This window comes from Esox lucius, chromosome 20 (assembly GCF_011004845.1).
Source record: "Esox lucius isolate fEsoLuc1 chromosome 20, fEsoLuc1.pri, whole genome shotgun sequence".
Classification (NCBI taxonomy): domain Eukaryota; kingdom Metazoa; phylum Chordata; class Actinopteri; order Esociformes; family Esocidae; genus Esox; species Esox lucius.
In genome coordinates this window covers 321,506-341,515 of record NC_047588.1, presented here as the reverse complement: position 1 = coordinate 341,515, position 20,010 = coordinate 321,506, and the positions used below count along the sequence as shown (strand labels likewise).

At 41.1% G+C, this 20,010-nt stretch overlaps 2 protein-coding genes across 2 annotated transcripts in view; both read right to left on the bottom strand.

Moving 5' to 3' along the window:
• Positions 1-6,226: 6,226 nt before the first annotated feature.
• LOC109615386 lies at positions 6,227-7,749 on the bottom strand. The gene is made up of 5 exons (XM_020044601.3): positions 7,651-7,749; positions 7,235-7,466; positions 7,029-7,142; positions 6,882-6,950; positions 6,227-6,770 (listed from the first exon to the last, which is right to left on the bottom strand). Exons 1-5 carry the CDS (start codon positions 7,734-7,736, stop codon positions 6,426-6,428), a joined length of 846 nt encoding a protein of 281 aa, XP_019900160.2. The 5' UTR covers positions 7,737-7,749; the 3' UTR covers positions 6,227-6,425.
• Positions 7,735-20,010, bottom strand: part of paqr7b (progestin and adipoQ receptor family member VII, b) — a 103,202-nt gene continuing 90,926 nt past the window's right edge. The window contains exon 3 of the mRNA XM_020044599.2: positions 7,735-7,796. Coding sequence (XP_019900158.1) covers positions 7,764-7,796 — 33 coding nt within the window. The 3' untranslated portion in view covers positions 7,735-7,763. The remainder of the gene's footprint in view (positions 7,797-20,010) is intronic.

The window sequence follows — 20,010 nt, the reverse complement described above, 5'->3', positions numbered from 1 at the left end:
ACCATTAGAAAACAAATAACTGAATCCCTAAATAGTTATGGTCCTAAAAATCTCGGTTGTCCGGAAAATTTCCGGAGCCTCCCTGATCAGGTGTCAATGGGGACACTTGAGTTTTTTGATACCGTATCGCTCGACACATTTACAAAATTTGTAATGAGTTCTAAACCCACAAACTCTCAGCTAGACCCGATTCCTACAAAATTACTTAAGGAGTTATTTCCTGTGCTAGGTCAGCCAATGCTGAACATAATAAATTGCTCCCTTTCCTCCGGATGCGTACCAAACTCACTAAAAATTGCGGAAATTAAGCCTCTTCTAAAAAAATCTAATCTAGATCCCGACATATTAAACAATTATAGGCCAATATCGAACCTCCCATTCCTCTCAAAAATCTTAGAAAAATGTGTTTCCCAACAACTGAATGCCTTCCTAAAGACAAAAAACATTTATGAAATATTCCAGTCTGGTTTTAGATCCCATCATAGTACTGAGACTGCACTCGTGAAGGTAACAAATGACCTTCTAATGGCCTCAGACAAAGGTTCTGCATCCGTCCTGTTGCTTCTTGATCTTAGTGCTGCTTTTGACACTATTGATCACTCCCTTCTCTTAGAGAGACTGGAAACCAATATTGGGCTACGTGGACATGTTCTAGCCTGGTTTAAATCTTATTTATCTGAAAGATATCAGTTCGTTAGTGTGGATGGCATATCCTCTGAAAAGTCAAAGGTATGCTTTGGAGTTCCTCAAGGCTCGGTTCTGGGCCCATTACTTTTCTCACTATACATGCTCCCTCTGGGCGATGTAATCCGAAATCACAATATTAACTTTCACTGTTATGCTGATGACACACAGTTATATATTTCAATGAAGCATGGAGAAGCCCCTAAATTAGCTATTTTGGAAGCATGCGTTTCAGATATTAGGAAGTGGATGACAGAGAATTTCTTGCTCTTAAACTCAAATAAAACAGAAATGCTCCTTTTAGGACCCAAAAAACAAAGAGCGTTGTTAGCAGATCTCACTGTGAACCTCGACGGCTGCATGGTCGTCGAGGTCCTTGGTGTTACCCTTGACCCTGACCTCTCCTTTGAAGAACATATAAAATATGTCTCAAGAGTTGCTTATTTTCATCTTCGAAACATCGCAAAAATTAGAAACTTCCTATCAAAAACTGATGCAGAAAAAATTAATCCATGCTTTCGTTACTTCTAGATTAGATTACTGCAATGCTCTTATCTCTGGTTATCCAGACAAATTAATAAATAAACTTCAATTAGTGCTGCACACAGCTGCTAGAATCCTAACTAGAACAAAAAAATTTGAACACATTACTCCTGTCCTGGCATCCTTACATTGGCTGCCTGTTAGGGTTAGGGCTGATTTTAAGGTTTTACTCTTAACCTATAAATCAATACATGGACTTGCTCCTACTTACCTTGCTGAAATGATCCAGCCATATATACCTACACGTAACCTTAGATCGCAAGACGCAGGCCTTTTAATTGTACCTAGAATTTCTAAACAAACAATTGGCGGCAGGGCCTTTTCTCATAGAGCTCCACTCCTGTGGAATGATCTGCCAATTAAGGTTAGAAATGCAAACTCAGTGCAAACTTTCAAGTGTCTACTAAAAACTCATCTCTACAGCACGGTTTATAATTAGGTGTAGCCTGGCCCGGGGGCGTGAAGGTGACCAGTAGGCTTGATACTGTCCACCCTTGCTGTCTTGCCAGGTGGGCTCTCGTCACCACTGGGATGCCCTCCCTCCAATGCCCTTCGGGGGAAGAGTCACTGGCTTGTTGTTGACTCTCTATTGCGCACTTGTGCAGTTGGGCTGTACGCTACTAGCAATACTCGGCCCTCATTCAGGGGGGTTGCGGTTGGTGGGTGTCCCTTTGGTTGATGCCTGGCAATGTGGTTGGATTGATTTCCTGCCTGTTGGGCCCTGTCCGGGGCCTCCCCCGGGTAGGGCCACAGTGTCACCGGACCCCCCCGTCTCAGTTTCCAAGGTGTTACGCTGCTATATTATTGTGCTGGGGGACATGAGGGATGTACTACTAACTTTTCTCAGTTTCCTCCAATTTAAAATTTTAGAAGGAGATGAGGTCCTGGTCCACACCTGCGGATTACCTGGTTTGGGGGGACCGTTGCTGTTCCTGTCCTTGTCCACCTGGTCATACTTCTGACCTAGTCTAAAATCAAATATACTCTGGATTTAGCCAAGAGAAATTCATTTATTATTCCAATTGGACTCTTAATATCTCACCCGGCACAGCCAGAAGAGGACTGGTCACCCCTCTGAGCCTGGGTCCTCTCTAGGTTTCTTCCTAAAATTCGACCTTCTTAGGGAGTTTTTCCTAGCCACTGAAATTCAACACTACTGTTGTTTGCTCCTTGGGGTTTAAGGCCGGGTGTCTCTGTAAAGCACTTTGTGACAACTGCTGTTGTAAAAAGCGCTTTATAAATAAATTTTGATAGTTTTTTTTTTTTGATTGTGCTCTATTTACCAACCAACAGATTGAGGACCCCTGGTGATGATACAAAGTACATCACCATAATGGCTTCAGTTACGGACACCCCACCTTGTAGCTGCACAGCGTCAGGGGATTTTTGTTTCATTGTTTTCTTTCATGCTTGCAAGGTGAAGGTAATACGTATTTTACGTTCAACTCATCAAAACTGTGCTGTATGTAAATGTATGTTTGAGTTAAAATATTTTTACTTGTAAGTGTATCATTATTTACACGTTAAGCTAGAGAAATGGCGAAAGATAATTCTAACAACAGATAACAACATGGAACAACCAACATCTACACATAATCAACAGACCACACCCCAGAATACAAATGAACCAACCATTACTTTGTTACACAACAATGCACACAATAATCCTCAGATGCAATGCTTGTTAACCGAGATTAGTAGCCCCCATTTTTCACACAATCTAGTTGACTCTCCTCCGAGCTCTCTGATGCAAACTCATTGCAATGATGGCAATGTTAGAGTCATACAACATAATGCGTTTGACAACGTTGAATTACAACAGTTGATACATTTACAAAATACTGGTGAAGTTGGTGATTTTGGCACATTCTATGCAATCATTATGTCAAGCTTGGATACTTTGATTATTAGAGCTTCAGACTGTACACGGGCCTGGTGATCGTCTGCAGATTGAGTTGATTGGTGAATCTCTGATAGACCCCGTACATGTGACCATAAGAGCAGACGAATATAATGAACGCACGTTTGGTAATTTACTTGAAAGTGTTATGCAGAGTAATGCTGAGATTATGATTGATGAATCACTAGAGCTGTTGGTACAAATTGAGGTGGTGCCCCGCGACGTAAAGCATAATCATTGTTGATAGAGCAGATTATCAGTAAAAAAAAGAAGGCATTTATATGTTGCTGTGAATAATGATTCTATATGTTTGCCCATTTGTTTGATGAGTATGTTGAACCCACAGTACACATTCTAAGGCCCTGGTTAGTGGTCGTGGGTTACATACTGGCGCTGGTTTAGCGTTAGACGATTGTGTGGCATTCACAGAAATTGTTCGGTTTGAAATGACAGGTTGAAATGCGACTGGTTGAAATGACAGGGTGTAAAATTGTTGTCTTTCATCGAACACAGGATGATCACTTTACCAAGTTTTCAAAAAGCGAGGACACCCACCCTAGGACAACCGTCTTTAGGTACTTACACGATAACCATTTCTATGGTATCATGAATCTGAAGGGTTTTCTGGGTGTGTCATATGTTTGTGATTGGTGTTACACAGGTTTCAACACCCGTGGTGATCATGGCTATAAACATTGCTGTTTTCATGAAGTGTCTGTTTTCATGAAGATTGTCATACCCAACCCCATAACACAAAGCAGTGCCTGGACTGTAAGCGGATATGTTATTCTGACTTTTGTTATAGACAGCATAAAAGCTTGAATCACCACAAAAGTGTGGATGGTTGGGTTAGCAGGTGTGACCAGAAGAAATACTGTGTCGATTGCGGAACTCATTACAATGTTAGTATTACCAACTATAAAGTGCACAAGTGCATGGCTAACATGTGTCCCAATTGTAACATGGATCTGGCGGTTGAAATTAATCATCAGTGTTTCATAAAACCGTCTTAGCCCGAGGACCCCAGTGAGCACTAATATATTTTATGATTTTGAGACAATTGCCATTCCGGTGAATGGTGTACACACTGCTAATTTTGTGTGTGCAAAAAGCTTTGATAACAAGACGTAGTGTTCAGCCGGAGATGGTTGTGTTGCTGCTTTTTACCAAAAGTTTAGGCAACCGAAATATAATGCAATGGTACGCAACTGTTTCCACAGACCTCTCTGTCATGCAGGATGAAATAAAGGCTTACTGCGTGAATGATGTGGTCATCTTGAGAGAGGGTTGTATGCGCTACAGACTCGAGTTCCTGGAGTGTGGTGGTGTTGACCCATTCCGGTCAATTAAGATTGCTTGCAGGAAAGTATTTTGTAACAAATTCCTCACCAGGGACAGCATTGCATTGGTCCCCTCAGACAAGTACAAACGTTGTCAGAAGACATTCTTAAACAGCTCAATTCAATGGCTTGAATATGTGGCCTCTGATGAGAATATATCAATACAGCACACCCTGAACAGGGGTGAAGTGAAAATCGGTGCCTACTATGTTGATGGATATGCTGAACGCGATGGGGTGAGCACAGTCTATGAATTTCTAGGCAGTTTCTGGCACGGTCACCCTAAGTGTCATTGTTCAGCAAGCATCAATCTGATGACAAAGATTCAGTATGGGTTGATGCACCAACAATGGCTTGCAAAGCTTGAGGCTTTAAAAGAACAACACAACGTACGTGTTCAATACATATGGGAGTGTGAGTGGAATCAGCTTAAAAACACATCCGCAGACCTTTCATGCACCAGAGCGCTTTGACCCTCGGGATGCTCTTTTTGGCAGTCGTACCAATGCAATTCATTTGAGGTTTATGGCTCGAGTAGGGGAAACTATTCAGTATAACGATGTCTGTGTGCAGAGTCTGAAAACCAGGTAACTGATTGTTCACATACTGATTCAGAAAGATCTTTAACTGGTACCTGGGTTTCTATTGAGCTGGTTAAGGCTGTTGAGAAAGGTTATAGCATTAAGAAAATATCAGTCTGGGATTTCACCAGGACATCAGATAATGTTTTTGCAGATTACATGAGAACATTCCTGAAGCACAAACAGGAAGCTAGCGGCTTCCCGCCATGTGTGGTTGACGATTAGGGTTGAGTTTTGTTTGAATTGATTGAAAGATTACGATTCCTTGTTTTTCGATTCCGGTTCCTATCGATTCTCGATTTCGATTATTTTAAGAGGCAGGGTCCAAAAAGTTTAGGATATTTTAAATGAGCTAGCTAACCAACGGTCCTTCTGAAGGAAATAGTCTGACCTTCTCCATCAATTAAAATTTTATGAACTTTTTACTTTTTATGAAATTTACTCTGAATTTCTCACAGGGCTGTTTTCAACTACAATATAAATATCAAATCTATGAACTTGAATATAAATATTATAAATTATGAATATATTTTCACAGGGGTACACTTTCCTCAAGAGAGCTTTATTTTTGAAAACCTCTTGATAGCACATTTACACATGAGTGTATGAGTGTTCACGAGTGAGGGAAGGATGGAACGGGAGATTGACAGACGGATCGGTGCAGCTTCTGCAGTAATGCGGTCGATGTATCGGTCTGTCGTGGTGAAGAAAGAGCTGAGCCGCAAGGCGAAGCTCTCGATTTACCAGTCAATCTACGTTCCTACTCTCACCTATGGCTTTGGGTCATGACCGAAAGGACAAGATCCCGGATACAGGCGGCCAAAATGAGCTTTCTCCGCAGGGTGGCTGGGCGATCCCTTAGAGATAGGGTGAGAAGCTTGGTCACCCGGGAGGAACTCAGAGTAGAGCCGCTGCTCCTCCACATCGAGAGGGGTCAGCTGAGGTGGCTTGGGCATCTGTTTCGGATGCCTCCGGAACGCCTTCCTGGGAAGGTGTTCCGGTCCCGTCCCACCGGGAGGAGACCCCGGGGAAGACCTAGGACACGCTGGAGGGACTATGTCTCCCGGCTGGCCTGGGAACGCCTCGGTGTCCCCCCGGAAGAGTTGGAGGCAGTGTCTGGGGAGAGGGAAGTCTGGGCATCCCTGCTTAGACTGCTGCCCCCGCGACCCGGCCCGGGATAAGCGGAAGATGATGAATGAAAGAATGATGAATGAATGTATGATGCTGCAGGTACTTAAACATGTTACCGTGCTCCCACTGATGGGCTAACCTGGTGCAGAATAGCAAATAAACAATAAGAAACAACTTGTAAAACCCAGTCCAGATTAGCAGCAGGTACAGTATAAAATCAGAAACAGTTCTTGTTTAGGAAAATGATCATATCTGCCTTCTCAGGCAGGATGCGTGAGCGTTCTGGACAGATAGTATCTCCTGCTGTGGAGAAAACATGTTCGCTGGGTGTAGAAGAAGCTTGAATGCATAAATAGGAGAAAGCGAGATTTGACAGCAAAGGATAAGTCTTTTGTTGGTTCCACCACCATGCAGCAGGGTCCTCAGACATAAGGACCGGTGGAACGTCCTGGTATATCTGCAGCTCTCTCTCCACTCGTTTCTTGATGGACATGGAGCGCTGCTGTGACATGTTCTATGCCTCTTCCTCATTGAACAGCTCCTCCAGTGGAGTCTTCCTGGGAAGTTTGCAGGGAGGCTGTTGCTAAAAAACTAAACAAAAGGTTAATCAGTATTATCACAAAAAAAAGGGAAAACCTCCATTAAAGGCATGATCATTATTTAAATGGAAAACCTATATAATATCAGCTATCGTACACTTACACTCTCCTTCTCATCCTCATTCTCAGACTGCGTGGTGTCCCCATCAGCTCCACCGTCTTCCTCTGTTGACTACAAAGAACATAATTAGCATTTAGATCTTAGATTTTAATAGCTGAAAAGGACAGTTGTGCATGAATGACATTTCACCTTTTCAATCAGATTTCTCTGGATCTGGTCCCAGATGGTGTCATCATCCAATTTATGTTTAAAGTGTGGATTCAGCACAGTGGCCACTTGGAGAAAGTTCCTGATCTCATCATTCTGCAAAACACATGTTTAAATGTTTTAACAAGCCACAAGATATTTCTATTCTAGAACAATTTCTTTCCAGGTGCCCTGCCTCAGTCATTTACCTGGTAGCGCTTGGATAGGTTTGCCCAAACCTGTTTTTTAAGGTTTGACACAAAGACTGTATCTCCCTCTTTAACAGCCAGGTGTGCCTCAAGCTTTTTGAGGATAGGCAGAATCTGTCCACATGTGGGACTCTTTTCGGAGGACACGCAGAGTGTTGATGTGTAGAGCACCTTCATCAGGTTGATGAAGTCTTCAGCTTTCCTAAAATCCTCCTCAGATAGCCGAGCAAGTCTGTATGTAAAAGAATTAAGAACACATAGATTGGAGTTAGAAATATTCTCTTTTTTTCTTAACAAAACACCTAACATATGCACTCCCTACATTAGCACATTCACATTCACTCTAATACTGTTCTTTGAATTCGTATTTTGTGTGTACTGGTATTTTTTGTCTATACTTGTCTATCCATCTCTACCTGTTCCTATCCATGTTTTTTCTCAGCCATTGATCCAAGCTGGCTGCTTGAATGGCAGGGTACTGTTCTGTGATTCTCTCCAGCATTAGGGAAAAGAGAGTTCAACTGTGTTCTCACATCAAGTATGAGTGAGTGTCGGGGCAGCTCTGACAAAGACAAGAACATAAATTTTAAGTCATATAACAGATGCTTTTCATCCTAGGAGACAAACAATACTTTTGTAAAATTGGATTCAAATACTGTAGTATGTGATGGTAATTCTATCGATCAGAACTCTTTTAGAAGGAAGTACAGAAATTCTCTTGGCACAATTAAACAGTTAATTAATCATTTATTTGCAAATAAGACAGACGCGTCAAACGCTTACAGACATAATCATCTGAAGAGTCTCTGACTCAAAACATGCACAATCCGTATTTATTACATAGAAAAAGGGGTGTGGTAAGATGCTGCCATCTGTCCTGTCAATAAAACTCATTCCCTTTGTTTTATCACACAAGTCAAATGCTGTCCTCCCCCACCTTATCCTTCCTGCCATAATGTTTACTGTTGTGTTTATCTAAAGATCCAATTGATCTTACTTCCTCCCAAGGACCACATTCCTGAGGAACAAAAGACTGACACCCTTCTTTGTCTAGGCAGGAGGACATGGCCCAAATACCCTTTAATCCTCTGATATTATACAGACGTGTGTCACAATCAAAGTGAATATTTACATACCAGCCAAATGGAAAGACAGACATTTCTCAAATATACCTTAATTCAACATTTCCATAACAAGTACTACTCTGCAGAGCTCATAAATAATAATATATAATAAATAATAAGATAGATCAGACATATAAAGTAATTATGTGTCAATGCACAACAGTTAAATAAAGTGAACTTTGTGTGTCTTACGTAGAAGTTGTTGCTTCTCTTCAAGAACCACCTTGGCCATTGAGCACCTCTTCATCCACACAACAATGGTTCGGACCTTGGCCACCCACTGACTCACTGAATTTAGGGAGTATAGATTTTGTGCTGCTAAATTAAGTGTGTGGGCGAAACATTGCAGTTTCACAAATCGCAGGCGCTTAATAGCCACATCTATGTTTGCAGCATTATCTACAGTGACTGCTACAATCATATCAGATATGCCAAACTCTGACAGAACATCACTAATTTCCTCTTCAACAACACAACCGGTCTGCGCTTTGTACACAGCCTTTGTTTTTAGCACTTTTTGCTGCATGTTGCCCTCTTCTATGTAGTGTGCTGTGATGGTGAGGTAGTGGTCTATTAATTAACATTTGTTAATTTGGAGAAGCTAACACGACTGGTTGATAACTTTGTACGGGGCGAGGGCAAGGGTGGTGGTGGTGGTGGTGATGATGATTACGTCCTTGCTAATGCAGACAGAATTGCTAGAGAACATTCACATTGAAAAAATTATTTGTGTCTAAGCGTTTTGAGAGTTGTGTACAACAAGTGTGTACTGCTCCTCGATTACAGCACAAGGCCTTTCGGTACTAAATCTCATTCTAGAATGGACAGCGGTTCAACACCCATTCAGCTGAGTCATTTGTGGCCCCAGTAACCCGGGTAAAACACATTTTGTGAAGATGTTGTTAGATAATGCTGACGTTGTTTTCTCCAAAGAAATTCAGAATATCGTCTGGGTTTATTCATGTTGGCAACCGCTGTATGGCGTAATGTTGAAGGTGAGGGAGATTACTTTTATAGAAGGTCTACCAACATCGCTGTGTGATGACAATCTGCTACTGATTTAGAAAAACAACCTTTTAATTATTGATGATTTACAGTTTTTCTCAATTGCTTAAACACATTTCTTGAACCTATGCCTCGTATTCTCAAAACAGTAAACACAAATCCATAACGTCTCACCCAATTCACCAAACATCCAATTTACAGGTCAAAATGAAGCACTATATCAAAACCATTAACTCTTGCTGAAAAACCAAACTTTGACCTGATGCATGCTTTTTGGAGAATTGCCACAAACAGCGTTTTCCAGAATCATATCAATGTTGCTTTGATGATCTTTAAATCTTTTGGTGCAAGGCGTTTGTCCATTTTGTGATAACTCTTATTAGCATTTTAAAGGTATGACAGATTAAGAGGTCCTAGCTGATCACCAAACCGGTCAAGCCAATTGTAGCTTCTTGTTGGGTATGCTGGTGGAATCGAGCTGTCGGTGTCCGGGGTTACGTAGAAGGCTTCAGCGTTGTCAACCCAGGTGTCACACAGCCAGTCCTCAGCCTTGGGCTCTTCAATCTCCGCTTGGTTGTAATCTTTAGACGTGTTTCGTAAATTCTTCCGACTACTTGATAGTCATAGGCGGTCTGTCTTTTATTATGCTGTGTTGAGGACTGTGTTAGCTTTCAATGGTGTTTCACCCAAAATGCTGATCGCTGCTCAGTTAATACTGAATGACCATCACAGGGTTCTGCGTGGTTTAAATACACAGACCACGGCAACCATCTCATAAAACATGAAAGGTTAACACCCCACCGGTTGTAGGGCATCTGTTGTAGCACACAACATAAAATGCCGGGGTCTTTAAAGAATTGCTGAACCCCCGTTTGTTAAACACTAGGGATGGTAAGATTCACCGATTCGCATCGGTGCACCGTCATAAAAGTTTACGATGCGATGCATCGATTTAAATAAGCATGCATCGTATACAGTTGGCATTTGTATTGCGATGCATCGTTCCTAACATATCTGCATTGGTAAAAAACTATTCATATATAATTATTAGTAGATGCGCTATTATTATATTAATTATAAAGCAACCAATATTTTATTATGAGACTTTTAGAATGATTTCTGAACTGTTGCTAAAGCGCATTCTCTCATCACCACTGCAGCAGCTGCAGCTGCTACGTGAATATGACGTATCACAGCACTACGGAGACCGAGAGGTGTCCTCCTGAGACTTTCCTAGAACAGATTAACATGGCAGATTCGGAGTCGGGACTCTTTCTTCCACCAAGTCATTTTAAATCCAGTGTTTGGAAACACTTTGGGTTTTATAAGCGAGATGGAAATCTTGACATAACGCATGCAATTTGTAAAATATGTCACGCTGCTATAAAATATACAGGCAGTACGACTAATTTAACAACAAACTTGAAGCGCCGACACAGTGTGAGTGCAGCAGAGACTCCCTCCCCCTTGGAATCAGCGGTTCCTAGTACTAGCCGCTGTGGTACCGCTAGCAGGACGTCGGGTGAGCAAATTATTACAACTTTTTTTCCCCTCCCCGCTGGCTGTTAGCTCTGCTCGTTCCAAAGCAATAACCGACGCGATCGCCTTTTTTATTTGTAAAGACATTCAGCCTTACAGCTTTACAGAGAATGAGGGATTCCAGTACCTCTTCCACGTCTTGGAGCCTTTAAACGAGAGATAGCTGAGTTATTAAGCAATGCCCAACGACTTGCAATTACGGTTGATGATTGGACGTCTTGTGCCACGGACTCATACGTAACTGTCACAGCACACTATATTGACGATGAGTGGGTTTTGCAAAACCACGTTCTTCAGACTAGAGTGTTCAATGAGGCTCACACAGGGAATAATCTAGCAGTTTTACTGCAGAACGTTTGCCGCGAGTGGAACATCAACATCAAGGACACAGCGTTGGTCACAGCTAATGCAAAAAACATGATGCTGGCCGGAGTTGGTGCAGAGATGGACCCCCATGTGCGATGCATCGCGCAGACACTTAATCTGGCCTCGCAAAAATCCCTCAAACTGGACAGGATATCTGAGCTTTTGGCGAAAGTGAGGAAGGTGTTTTTTCACAGAAGCCCAAAAGCAACTGAAGTTCTGCGTGAAATGCAGGCCCAGTTACACCTGCCAAACCACAAGCTTATCCATGATGTTTCCACAAGATGGAACAGTCCGCTTGACATGTTGGAGCATTTTTGGGAGAAACAGCCTGCTGTGTTGAACACACTGCTGTCAAAGCAGATAAAGAGAAGTGAATGCATGGCCAGCCTGACAGAGGAAGACATGTCAATAATGCAAGATGTCATCAAATTGATGTCTCCCCTGAAAGTGGCAACCACGCTCCTCAGTGAGGAAAAAAAAACACCATCTCAATGATCTCCGCAATTCAGGCCAAATTAAAGAGACATTTCCAGCCTGATGATAGTGATCAACCAGTAATTTCTCAGATGAAGGAGCAAGGAGTTTGACGGTCGCTACACATACCTCCAAGACCTCCTCCACTATGCCTCAGCCCTTGATCCACGCTTCAAAGACCTGGCTTTCCTGGATGACGAGGACACCAAGGACATAATATTCACAAAGCTAATAGGAGAGGTGGTGAAGATGGATGAAAAGGTAAGAATATACTCAATATATTATCTCTCTCTCTCTCATACCCATTTGTTACTTTTATTTATTTGTGTCTTAAAATATGTCTAGTTTAAGGAAATCTAACAGTCTCTGGATTGTAATAATTATTGTCAGGCAGGTAACACAATGAATGAGGACCAGACAGCTGAAACAGGTGGTAACCGGAGCCCCCACAGAAAGGAAGAGACAGGTTTGCTATGTTCTCATAACTTTTGCAACAAGTTTAGGAACTGTTGCAAAAGTTATATACTTTATGTTGATTTGAAGATTCATGTGTTATGGTCTAGTATTGTATGTCACATTTTTTTGTAGTATAATATTGACTGAAATAATGTTTCTGAAAATCCCCTCTTCTCTTCTGCTCCTAGATGATGTTCCTCCCAAGAAGAAAACAGCCTTGGACCAGATGTTTGGCAATTTCCACACTCAGAGACCACAGATGACAAAGAACACAAGGGAGAGAGCTAAGGAGGACATTTTAAGTACAGAGAGAGGGATTCTTTAGGTCTGAGTGGTGACTTGCTGCAGTGGTGGAAAAAACAAGTGGATCTTCCTCTGCTTTCAGCATTGGCAAAGAGATACCTTTCCATCCCAGCTACAAGTGTACCCTCTGAAAGAGTGTTTAGCACTGCTGGAGACATAGTTACTGCACAGCACAGTTTGCTTCATCCTGATCATGTAGATCAACTGATTTTTCTGAAGAAAAACCTTAAAGTAGGACATTTAAGCTAATCTTGTTTACAGCAGCCTTTGACTGACAATAATGGTTTTTCTTATATATATATATATACATTTTTGTTTACCCTTTTGTGAAAGGTTTTTATTTTTATTGTTGATGTTAAAACAGCACCTGCTTTCTGCTCACTGAGTTAGCCTACCTGCCGAAATCCCATTAGCCTGCTGGCAAGTTACAGAAGTTTTCTTCATTGTTTATATATGAGCAGCATCCTTAATTTGTTTCACCTGTTAAATGGGTGAGCTGTTAAAAGTAACTAGAGACAAGACAGGAAAATAATGTCTGTTTTTATTTAATCTTTTGGTTTTGTCAAAAACTAATATTTTGTTTGTGAAAGAGCCATATATAGTCAGATGGCACTTAAGATAGCCTACTTTAAGATTTGCTGTAGGCTATGTCTGAACAAAATAAATAAAAGTTAAATATCTACATATTGAATTGCATAGCATCATTTTTCTCCATTGCATCCTATTACACTGAATTGCATCATGTTGAATCGAAATCGAATCGCACCGCATCGTAATAATAGTGAATTGCATCGCATCGGTAGCTGCTTATATGTATCTTTAATGTATCGCATCGTTGGCTATGCATCGAGATGCCTATCTCATCGGCCTCAGTTATGGAGATACTCATCCCTATTAAACACCAAACATTTTGCTGTTGATATAACACTTATTTAGTGCTTGGGAATTTAATATTTGGGAATCCTAAGACCCATTTGTTAATCATCCGGGGTGCTCACCAGTTGTTGTTAAACATCAAACATGGAAACATCAATGTAATCATAAATTACAAAGTCACCCTACTTGCATACGTTATTCCAGAAGTTCCGCCCTAACACACGCGATACAGGAAGTCCATATGTCACAGCGGAAGTCCCACCCTGCAAAACGGATGTCCCGCCCACCTGTCAAATCAATCTGGAAGCCCCGCACATCATAAATCACCATCTGACACAATATACCTTACATTTACTACTAACAGACCTTACAGATATGAAACCTCAAGTCTCCTCTTCAATGTCCCTTGTACCTTTCTTATGACCATGGCATTTTCCATAATTACAAATATTATTCTGATGTCCACCAACAAAAATGGGCCAGCTAGACGAAGCAAACGATCTACACATAGCTTGTTGAGGTTAAAGGCCACGCTCACCTCTGACATCACTGCTGAAGAACAGAAGCCAATCCTGCCGGGTTTTCCGCTTGCAATGCACCTCTCCACTAGCGGTATGAACCGTTTCCATTCTTGAATTTGGACAATGATAATAACGCTAATTACAGAGTGGGACAGAGCTGAATAATGGATTGTTTGAAAAAATTGCTATGTGCCTTCTGGAATATCTCTTGGTAAATGAACTTTGAGAAAATATGAGGAATTATCCCTTTAACCTGAAGCTTAAACAGTATGAAAAGTATATTTTATGATTATAATGAAAACATATACAGCATCTCACAAAAGTGAGTACACCGCTCACATTTTTGTAAATATTTGAGTACAACACTGAAGAAATTCCACTTTGCTACAGTGTAAAGTAGTGAGTGTACAGCTTGTATAACAGTGTAAATTTGCTGTCCCCTCAAAATAACTCAACACACAGCCAACACACTGTCTAAACCTCTGGCAACAAGTGAGTACACCTTAGGCTTAGGGTATATATCATCATTAATATCCTATCGACAAAAAATATTTTTGGGGCCATATCGCCCAGCACTAAGACTGTATATAGAAGCTTGGACAGGGTCATTAGTGATGTTATGTACAGTGACTGTTGCATTTTATCAACAAAAAGAGGGAAATACAGGATCCAATCGTTTTTCTACATCTTTGATTTATCTGTGTTTTTTTAATGAGTACTTGTCATCCAAAGTATAATTGCTTTAAAAATTATTTGTAGTTATTATTGTACAAAATGGCAATATGGGAGATTTTCAGACCTATTGATGGGAGGTTTTTAGACCTTTTAATAAAACCTGTAAATGACTGAGCGCTTAAACGTAACCACACTGTTTATCCTTACAGCTTTTATAGCTTCGTTTTTACTCTATTTCAATTTTCTTATTTTATGTTTGATTATGTTGTTGTATATTTTATATAGTTTTTTAGTTTGTAAAGCACATTGAATTGCTTCTATGTATGAATTGTGCTATATGAATAAACATGCTTGCTAGCTTGGAAGATAGTTTGTTTTACCTGCAAACATAACTAGTTTAAAGTCTGTGAAGGTTATCTACATAGGTTTTCTCCTCTTTGTCCCTTTTCCCCTAGGTTAGTGAGGGACATTAATATGACAGAGGTGCCAGTACTAGATTTTGCGTCTTCGGAGCGCTCTGGTCGCAGGAATGCCTTGCCTGATATCCTGGGCTCACCTGTCGGAGATCCAGCAGATCTCTCTCTTAAACTAGCTGAACTGAACTTGACAGGTGACTTGCTTCTGTATATGTGTACATTGGTTGTTTTATGAAAATGGTGGCTTTCCTGATCCCACCTTAACTACCAGGAAATCACTTCAGATAATGACCCTTCAGATAATGACACATAATATATGCTGTTTATATGGGTGTGTTCACCAGCATTTCCAACATGTTTTTACCATTTATTTCATGGTATTGTGTTTGTTAATCTCTAAAGACAGTTTTTCCTCTTTTGAATAAATACTGAAAATGCACTGCAAATTCTGAATACTTTTTTCTTAAAAACCCAGTTTGGTTATACCATTGTATTAACTGGATGTAACTCAGTCACTATTTGCAGTACATAAATAAAAAGGGTATCAGTTGAAAGGTAAAACTATAATCTTTCCAGTGGTAAATACATACAGTGAGGGAAAAAATATTTTATCCCTTGCTGACAAAAAAATTATCAGTCTATAATTTTAATGGTAGGTTTATTGGAACAGTGAGAGACAGAACAACAACAATTAAATCCAGAAAAACGCATGTAAAAATTTTATATTTATTGGCATTTTAATGAGTGAAATGTATTCGAGCCCTCTGCAAAACATGACTTAGTACTTGGTGGCAAAACCCTTGTTGGCAATCACAGAGTTCAGACGTTTCTTGTAGTTGGCCACCAGGTTTGCACACATCTCAGGAGAGATTTTGTCCCACTCCTCTTTGCAGATCTTCTCCAAGTCATCAAGGTTTCGAGGCTGACGTTTGGCAACTCAAACCTTCAGCTCCCTCCACAGATTTTCTATGGGATTAAAGTCTGGAGACTGGCTAGGCCACTCCAAGACCTTAATGTGATTCTTTTTGAGCCACTCCTTTGTTGCCTTGGCGGTGTGTTTCGGGTCATTGTCATGCTGGAATACCCATCCACGACCCATTTTCAATGCCCTGGTTGAGGAAAGGAGTGTCTTCCCAAGATTTGACGGTACATGGCCCCGTCCATCTTCCCTTTGATGCGGTGAAGTTGTCCTGTCCCCTTAGCAGAAAAACACCCCAGAAGCATAATGTTTCCACCACCATGTTTGATAGTGGGGATGGTGTTCTTGGGGTCATATCCAGTACTTCACGTTGGTGTGTGTTACCAATTTTTTTCTTGGTGACTATGGTCCCAGCTGCTTTAAGATCATTGACAAGATCCTCCCGTGTAGTTATGGGCTGGTTCCTCACCGTTCTAATGATCACTGCAACTCCACGAGGTGAGAGCCCCAGACCGAGAGAGATTGACAGTTCTTTTGTATTTCTTCCATTTGCGAATAATCGCACAAACTGTTGTCACCTTCTTACCAAGCTGCTTGGTGATGGTCTGGTATCCCATTCCAGCCTTGTGTAGGTCTACAATCTTGTCCCTGACTTCCTTGGACAGCTCTTTGGTCTTGGCCATGGTGGAAAGTTTGGAATCTGATTGATTGATTGTTCTGTGGACAGGTGTCTTTTACTCCCTTTAAGAGTGTGCTCCTAATCTCAGCTCATTACCTGTATAAAAGACACCTGGGAGCCAATAATCTTTCTGATTGAGAGAGGATCAAATACTTATTTCACTCATTAAAATGCATTTAACGTTTACATTTTTGACATGCATTGTTCTGGATTTTGTTGTTGTTATTCTGTCTCTCACTGTTCAAATAAATCTACCATTAAAATTATAGACTGATAATTTCTTTGTCAGTGGTCAAACATACAAAATCAGCAGGGGATAAAAAAAAATCTCACTGTACAAATCAAAATTGTATTTGTGGTCAAAGCGACAAATTAGGGTTTAGCAATTCACATATAATTGTGTAACAAATACAGTACAGCCGCACTTCTAGATGCATGTATGCATACGTGCACACAATGGAGTATAAACTTAATACCCCCCATACTTCTTTTCTCTACCTCCCCATAGATGGACCAGCTGGGCTACAGTCCCACAACACAGAGGACCCCCTGTCCACCCCAACAGAGAACACAGAGGGGGGTGAGACTTCGTAGTGGGATGGAAAAGGCTGGAAAGAATCCCTGGTTTCTGGGAAGTGGCTTAGAACATAGACACAGGCAGAGGAAGGACTCCACATTCAAACTGTCTCTTGTTAAGGTGCAGGCAGCCAATTTATCATACTCTATGAGAGAGTACGGATTTATCTGATGATTATTGAGAATTTATGTGAATGCTACAAAGGTCAAAACACTGTGGAATCAATCAGTACCAAATGCATAACATGGAGCATAAAAAGAGAATAATAAAGAGAGGCACATTTTGATTAGATATTATTATTACAGGTGAAATGATCTTTTTCTTTTTTTCTATTTGGGAAGTCCCACTAAATAAAGCTTTACTTATAAAAACATTGTAGGATTATATATATACATATTTGTATTTCATTTTTTTTGTATTTCAGTCTATGGGAATTTGTTTGTATGATTTGAATATTGTAATGAACACCAGGACCAGAGTTGTGTGGGTCCAATTGCAAGAGTGCAATGGTAGATTTATTTTTCGTCGCACAAGGGAGTAGGCTAGCACACAAACGATAAAGCCAGGCAGAGAGTCGGAAACCAGAAGATCAGTCCTTGAGGGCGAAGGCACAGGCAGGGAGGAGCAGAGACGTGAAACCGAGAAGCAGGCCAGCAGGTCAGGAAGCCGGGTGATCAATCAGCGGAGGCTACAGTACAGGCTGGGAGAGACGGTAAGGATATCCAAGGACAGGCAGGGAGGTCGGTATTCCGGGAAGGCAGTCCGAACAGGTAACTACACAGGTAGGGTAGGCAGGGAGAGACACGACGGGGCCGACAAACGGGTCAAGACGCAGGATACTGTAAACGAGGAGAGAGGACGGGACAAGAGGGTAGAGAACACAACAGGCTGGGAATCAACAACGTAATGAGAGCGCGCGATAGATTGCTTGGCAGGTCCACTGGTAACAATACCTCACACTGGAGGGGAGGTAGAGCACGGGCTAAATAGAGGGGTTAACAGGGCACAGGTGTTCAATATTCAGGTGATTGGGATCTGGAGTGGGAAGTGAACCGGTGGCAGGTGCGGAGCGTGGCGGGGAGGAGTCGGACCGGGAGTGACGGGAAGACCTCACAAATATTTAAGTGGGTTTTAAAGAAAGGCAAAATCCTCCACAGGCATTTGGTTTTAAAACCAACAGTGGATCTTGTTAAATAATTGTTTTATATGTAGTGTATACTGTACTAGTCCTGGTCATTCTGTGCAATGCTGTGAAAGCAACAGTTTAACAGCACACTCATATTATGACAAATTACTTCAATCTGATGACATGAATGATGACAAAATGCCAAAGAAGTAATGTATTTCTAACCCAGTTTAATGCAGTTATTACATTTTGTTGTCTGGCCTATTGAATAAAGAAACACTGTATCTGTGGTTCAGTGATGTTTCACATTAGTAATGATTTAACAGTTATGGAGTTAGGTTTGGGGAGAGGCAGGCATAAAGAGAAGCCATTCTGAAGGCAACAAAAGACTAACAAAACTGCAGCATATTGACTTTATCATGGGATTTCATCAACAAGAGAAAAAAAGAGAAGCCTTGCTACATAAAGACCGATAAATTCACTTTGTTTTGGGCTGCATTACAGGAGTGATTTGGTACCCTCCCCCTAAGTATTTTGACTGTAAGCTGAGGGGTAATGAGCCTACAGGAATATGCATACGAGCTGTTTAGCGGACTTCTTCAATCAGTGCTTGACAAATCAGCAAAGTCAACACTTTGTGACAAATTTCTTAAATGGCAGTTGAAGAGCTCACTGAAAGAGGAGTTCCCGAAGTATGCACAGCAACCGTCAGGTATGACTTGCTGAAGTCAGCAAGGGATCACTGGCCAGGGAAATCAAATGTAAGGCCTGACAGGTTTTCTGTACTCCTGTTTCTCCAACAGGTAATACCCTGTTGTGGAAATTTCTTATACAATGTATTCTGACTGTATAAAGGAGTGAGTCCCACTGTTAAGATAGGTACAGGAATGTGTGGGACCTGGTATTTGCATAGGGGGCATCTATTGTCTGTCCAGATGCAGATCAATGGGTTTTAGGACAAGATAGGAGAAGATACAACAGGGGGCAGTAAGGTCAGTTGGCCCCTTTGGGTAAACACTACAGTAGACATTATGGCAGGAAGGATAAGGTGGGGGAAGATAGCATTTGACGTGTGTGATAGAACAAAGGGAAAGGTGTTTGATTGACATGAAACAGATGGCAGCATCTTACCACACCCCTCCTTCCTATGTAATAAATACTGTCGAAATGATGTTTTTATTTAGAAACTATCCACCGTTACTTTGTAACCTGTATACTTTCTCCTTGCAAGTTTCATTAAAACCGTTTATTGCGCAATTGATTTCTCCTGTCTTACCTACCATTTTCATAGAATTATTTGGATTTTAGAAATTGCCATCACAACCCACACAGTTGTGACTGCTTTGATGGCTGCAGACCTAATTGGAGAGCAAGGAGCAGCTGAGAGTGTTAGCAGAGACCCTTGTGAGAGAAGTGAAGCAGCAGACCTATTTTGCAGCCCCTCAAACACCATGCCACAAACCCCGGGGACTTGTGGCACATGGGCAATTTGTTCCATTCTCTCTAGCTGGACAGCTACCAGTTCCACTTTTTCTGTGGAGTTACAAAACAATTTTAACTGTAATCCGTTACGTTACCAATTAAAATATTGTAATCAGCTTAGAGATACTTTAGAAAAAATTATGATTATTTCTTGGATTGCTTTATTTGAAAAAAAATAGCTGCGCGAAATAAAAGACATGTTGCATGTTTGATTTTTTTATTTGATGTTTTAAAAACA

Coding starts and splice junctions, on each gene's coding strand:
- LOC109615386 (XM_020044601.3), bottom strand. CDS start 7,736: ATGCTGGAGAGAATCACAGAACAGTACCCTGCCATTCAAGCAGCCAGC. Junction 7,143..7,234: donor ACCTATCCAAGCGCTACCAG/GTAAATGACTGA, acceptor TGTGTTTTGCAG/AATGATGAGATCAGGAACTT. Junction 6,771..6,881: donor ATGAGGATGAGAAGGAGAGT/GTAAGTGTACGA, acceptor CCTTTTGTTTAG/TTTTTTAGCAACAGCCTCCC.